This window comes from Camelus dromedarius, chromosome 5 (genome assembly GCF_036321535.1).
Source record: "Camelus dromedarius isolate mCamDro1 chromosome 5, mCamDro1.pat, whole genome shotgun sequence".
NCBI lineage: Eukaryota > Metazoa > Chordata > Mammalia > Artiodactyla > Camelidae > Camelus > Camelus dromedarius.
Window position 1 is genome coordinate 113208 of NC_087440.1, and position 6000 is coordinate 119207.

Below are 6000 nucleotides of genomic sequence, written 5' to 3' on the forward strand. Positions count from 1 at the left end.
CCAGGGTACAGCTCCCATCTCCTCTCTCTCAGGAATTGATTGGCGGTGAAACGTGCCTGACCAGCAGTCTGGTCCCTTATCACAGCTGGGCATTTCCTACCTGCGCAAATGGTGGTTTTTCAAAGCTAAAAGAGGGTTTTGCTTGTTTCTTCTTTTTAAGCTGGTTTAATCTCATATTTTTTGTTGTTGTTCTGTTTCATTTCTTTGCCTCAGTATTTTTAATTTTGTTTTTAATGTTCAAATTCAATTGGTAATTTTTTTTCAAATTATGCTTGTGCATGGTTTAAAGGGTTAGATGGTTCCATAAGGCTTTTTTTTTAAAATCAAAATATCAATCCCTGACGCTCACTAGCCATTTTCCTGCTCCGTATGGCAACCACTTAGAATTCTTTTAAAATGATTCTTTTCGCATTATCTCCCCATCACTAGAAAACATGCCCATCTTGCTTCTTCATGATTTGCTTTGGCTTAGGCATTATTTATTGCCATCCCCCTCTGGAAGGCAAGGATGGAGGGCTTTTCCACACACCTGCAGCCCATCATCTTGTTTTATAGATGACGAAATGAAAGTCCACGAGGTGACGTGGAAGATCAGTGCCTGCTAAGAAGTGTCTCTCCACATTTCCCATCACTTCTCACAAACTCAGAAAATCTTTGAGTCTCCTTCTTCTCGATCTTTGGGATAGAGGGGGGAGTCCAGACCCTTAGAGTATCTGATAAGTTCTGTGGACCTTTTCCCCATAAAAATGCCCACAAGCTTGGACACACAAAACTTCATGAACACTTAATTTCATAGAACCGTGTCAGGTTTGGTTTTTTTTTTAAACCATAAGCTTCTTTGTCATAAACATCTTTGTCACAAGCATTTTTGCAACAAACCTTTTTGTTGCATAATTAATTGGTAGTAAGACAGTTCCGCCATGAAAGATTGAGTAACTGGCTGACAGTTTTTGGTTGGACAATCTGATTTTCACTCCTTGAAATGCGTTAGCATTTCTTCCAATTCGTGACATTATTGATGGCTTTACCCAGCTGACAGATGACGATGATTTACCCCAAGAGTTGGTTGCTTACTTTGAAGCACGCCACCTTGGAGGAGAAAAAGGCAAAGGGCCTCGAAGGTGCAGAGTTGAGCCAACATTTCCCACAGAACTCTGGAACATCTATCAACAGACATGAGCTCAACAAACATGCACCCTAGCATTTGGAAACTGAAACCTCTTTTAATGAAGGAAGAAATGTTAGCGACAAAGAAAAAGTGTGATGCCAAATGAGGAGATGAATCCACAAGGCAAAAAAGAAAAAAAAGTATAAAATACTATGAACAAAAGACTTGGAAGACCAACGCTGAGGTACAACCCACACGATAAAATCAGTCATTTGCACGGTATTGCTGTGAATCTACACATATCTTAAATGTATTCAAATATTTTGTATTTCCCAATGGTTTTTCAAATTTTGTTATTTTTTAAAGGTTGTTTATCTGTTTTTATTTTTATTTTTTAATGGAGGTACTGGGGATTGAACCCAGGATCTTGTGCATGCTAAGCATGCACTCTGCCACCGAGCTATACCCTCCCCCACCAAAATAATTTTGTTATTTACTTCTTACGTTTCAATGTGTCCTTTTCTGATGTCCTTTTTTTTACTTTTCATTATTTTATTTTCTACTGCAAAATTGCCTTATGGGCCAATTGGTTGTTCAGCAAAAATGCTTGTGGCAAAGATTGTTACAGTGAAAGTACCCAGGACCCACAGAGCCCTGAAACCAGCTATGGACCAGACAGGGATTGACAGTCCCAAAATTAACCTTCCTCAGATTATTGATTGGATGAAGACATTCAGAATCATGGAGAAACCAAATCTGTACGTGACCGCCAAGTTTACGACTAGCCTTTTACTGAGACAGTAGTGAAAAGGGACAAAAAGGCATTGCCTTGGAACCAAGCTACAGAAGACCTCAATCCTCTCTCCTGAACATTTTCCTTCAGCGTTTTGTTTGAAGGGTTCTATTAAAACACAGTTACAGATTTCAGAAGCAGAGGAAGCCGGATTATTGTCACTTAGACTGGCAGAGCACTTGGGGGTCCAGGATGTAAAATTCCATCAGTAACAGGGAAGTTTGTCCCCACTACGTCCCTAGAGAGACACAGGTGTTGCTGGAGGCCACCAGAAAAAACACCCGTTGCCTCTGAGCAGTCCTGCCTCCGCTAGAATTTTAATTGCACCTGAGGCAAAATCAAACATAGCCTTAATATCCTGCATCTTTTGCTATCTTCCCCAAGGCTTGGGAAGCTCTGCTTTCCCCATTGCCGTAGCTCTCCTCCTCAGATAAGGTATCAGAGCTCAGGGACCAAAGTAACAGCGTGGGCATCTGGGGCTGTAAGGCCTCGGGGCGTGACACAGGCCTGGGGACTTGCTCCTGAAGAGCAGCAGAGTCAGAGCAATCTCTCCCACCCTCCTTTCTCTGCGTGAGCCTGCTTGGCCCTCAGGACTTGATGCTTTGGGTGGAAATGGCAGTGTCTGGAGGGGCGCAGAAGCTGGAGGCTGGGGGTGGGGGGAAGCACTGTAAAAGGAAGGGAGGGTAGTCTGAGTCAGGGGGTCTCGTTGGATGACAGTCAGGGCCCAGCCTGGTTTACTGTCCGCTCAGAACTGAAGTCAGGAAGGCTTCATAAAGGACGTGGAGGGGGTGTGTGTTTGCTTTATCTGGAAACGGCCCCTCCCCACCCCTACCTTTAGGAGAAGAGTCTTCACCCCACAGGCAGGCCAGGCCAAGGCCCCTGTGGCTGCACCTCGGCAGGCTCACGTGGCAACTGCTCTCTTTCCAAGAAGGTCACCCTGGGAGGCCCACAGCTGGACGCCTGTTAGGACCTGCAGACCCAGCTTATACTGGGCCAGGAGAACGCCCTGGGTGCTCGCAGAGGAAATGATATTTGCAACGTTCAACGCCCAGCCTGCTTCCTGTCCTAGGTTCTAGAACCTTCCCTGAGTAACTGACATCCGGGGCAGCCCAAGACCACACAGCTCTCCACACCGGGTTCATGCACAGCAAGCACTGCAGAATTCATCAAAATGCCCCCCGCCCCCAGCAGTAAGAATTCCAAGGTTGTCTCTGGAAGATGCTTGACTTCACCTTCCTGAGCCCCCTCCCTCCCTGACCCCCACGTTCACCAGAGCCAACTGCCGGAAGTTTCCGTGTCCTGGCAGAGGGCAGACCACGCTCTCCCTCTCTTGGTGCAGCCAAACCCCCCTGCACCCCCTACCTTGGGTTAATGCTGACACTCTACACCTCAGTGATTTTTGCTTTGACCTTGTCCCCGAGGTAATTGAAAAGCCAAGAAACCTGCCGGGAGGATAACAGAATAAAAGCTGCATTCTCAGAATCAAGGGGGTGAGCAGACTGGCCGCCCAGTGTGGGGCAATGCAGTTTTCACTGCCAAGTTCCCCCAGCCCAGCTGGGAGCACGGGGAGGGGAGGGAGGGCACAGAGGGCGGGGGAAGCGAGAGGAGGGAAGAGGAGCTGCCCCCAGAGCTAGGGGAGGACAGGCTTCCAGGCAAGGGGGCCAGTGTTTGTCTCTCTTGTCTTGGAGCTGCTCTGGAGCTAAAAGGGAGATTTCTGGTGAAACCTCAGGTCTCAGTGCAGCTTTCTTGAGAGGGAGATACATGTCAAAGTCTGCAGTCTTAAAAATTATTTTCCACTTTTATACAACTCCTTTCTCCCCACTACCTTCTATTTCTCCCCGACCAGATGAGGGAGATGCTAGCAAGCATATCACGCCAGCTAGTGGATTCGAATTGGATTAAGAGGAAAGACAAAGTTGCTGACTGCCCGGGTCCTCCTGCCCCATGGGCACGGTGACCTCCGAGAGGAGGGGTCTCTGAGCTGCTAAGCAGGACCAGCTTCCCACCACCACCACCACCACTGCCTAGCCAGAGGGGGTTGATTTTCAGCCATTCTAGTCGCTTTGGGCCCTTCTATAAATGTTTTATCCTAGCCTGGGTCCAGGAATGGTTGCATCTACAAATATCTTACAACTTGGGGCAAACTCTGACAAGGACAGGAGTCACCATCCGTTACTCAAGAATTTTCCAAAAGCGCTCACCCAGCTGTGGGGAGGCAGGCAAAAACCCCGATCTTGGCTGCTCACCACAACTCACTGCCCAGACCTCAGCCTCAATTCAGGCCCCTCGCCTCCTCCTGCCACTGCTCGGCACCACCAGCCTCCAGCCCTTCGGGATTAAAAGCCCTCATTACACTCAAAAATAAGGTGTGTATGCTTGTCTGGGTGCACGTACACACACACGTGTACATTCAGAATAGTAGAGCCCTTCTGGAGAAAAACAATGATTAAGGACGGGATGCATCATCCCCTTGACTTGGAGGTAAAACCTAGGGGCAAAGAGTCTCTCCTCCAAGGAAAAGCACCCACCGTGGTAGAGAGTTCTGCCCTGGGGCCACTGCAAACCCTCCCGCGTAATGACACTGCTCAGAACGCCCCAGTGCCTTCTCCACCATCTGCACGTGGATCAGGTTCTGTTTCTCCTCCCCAGGCAGCAAATTCCCAAGCCACTTCTCCATATTTTAACGCACATATTTTAACGCCGAGACAACCGAGCTCCCCCTCAACCGCAGCAGAGCCTGCATTCCGAAGGAAAAACGAAGCATCCTTTGTAAAAACGTGCTCTTTGAGACCATGCACGTCCTTCCCTGCTCCGCACGAATGATTTTACTTTATCATTAAAGAGCTCTGTGGGGAATCCTATCCTGTGCCGCTGAGCGCTCAGGACTGTTAGAAGAGGCAGAAACTTTACCGTTGAGTGGGGCTGGGCTGGAAGGCTGTTGCTTTAAGATCACCAGCAGGAGGACAGCAGCCGCGTGCAGGCTGCGGCCGGGCATCTTCGGGCGGCTCTTTCGGGAAGGCGGGCGCGGGCGGCCGGCGGCTTGGCTGCTCCGGGGCTGGCGGGGCGCGCACCGGGACCTCGTGCGCGCAGCCGGGGCGCCAGGGCGAGCACGTCTATCCTTTGGGCTCCTGGCTTCTCGCGGGCTGCTTTTATGGAGCGACTCAGCCGCAAACACATGATGTCATCGTGTGGGGTGGGGGTGGAGGGGAGAACGCCCTGCCTACAGGAGGTCCGGCGCCCCAGTTCCAAGGTGAGTTGTAACCCTGACTTGAGCCGCGCTCCGCGGGGCAGTGGCCCGAGCGCTCCTCCGGTCGGGGCTGACCTGGGAAGCCAGTTCTCCGTGGGAGCCGCGGGCAGGCGTGCAAGAGAACCTCCTGCCTCTGCCCGATTGGAAGGGGTGCACGTAGGGACTCGCTTCCGTGGCCACAGCCTTGGTGTGTCACTGCCCTTACTGAAAAGCCCCCTAAGTACAAGGCCATATGGACAGAATCCTCCTTCTGGGCACCGATTGTGTGCCTGCCTGGACTGGGCACACCTTAGCGACTGGACAGGACAGCTGGGCTGGCTGCACTCAAATTTAGAATTTCTGCAGATTGTACAGTGAGTCCTGATAAGGTCATACCTTTGAAATTTAGAGGGAAAGAAATCAGTAGGTAGATATCACAGTGGGCGTATACTGTGAAATAGAAATAGATGTACAGATAGAGTAAGCAGATAAAATAAAACAGCTTTACTAAGCAATTAGACTTTCCCCTCATATAACAGGTACATAGACAAGGCTCATACTAGTTCATAATATCCATCATTCTCTAGGAAGCTGGTGTTTTGAGGGGGTGCCTTCTCTGGGGTAGCAGCAAAAAAAAGGGACTCACATGTTTAGTGAGTGCCTACTCTGTGTCAGGCTCTGTACTAGGCATGTTGCATCTTGGTTTAGATCAGTGTCTGAGTTCTGTTTCCAGTGCATATTATCATTACCTGTTGCTCATTTCTGCCCACTTTCCCCACATAGCAGTATTTTTAATATGTGTGTACAAACATCTAGCCATACACATGTGGCTCTGATCCTCTTAGTATTCAGCTCATACTCGATCGTTAAGTC

The 6000-nt window shown here is 49.2% G+C and overlaps 1 protein-coding gene across 4 annotated transcripts in view; it reads right to left on the bottom strand.

The window, feature by feature from the left end:
- The window catches only part of CA12 (carbonic anhydrase 12), a 57505-nt gene extending 52363 nt beyond the window's left edge, over window positions 1-5142 (bottom strand). The window contains exon 1 of one of the 4 annotated variants that reach the window (XM_010995031.3): window positions 4812-5142. In XM_010995031.3, coding sequence (XP_010993333.1) covers window positions 4812-4896 — 85 coding nt within the window. In that variant the 5' untranslated portion in view covers window positions 4897-5142. The remainder of the gene's footprint in view (window positions 1-4811) is intronic. The other 3 variants (XM_010995030.3, XM_010995029.3, XM_031452921.2) reach the window with 3 other exon arrangements.
- Between the last annotated feature and the right edge of the window lie 858 nt (window positions 5143-6000).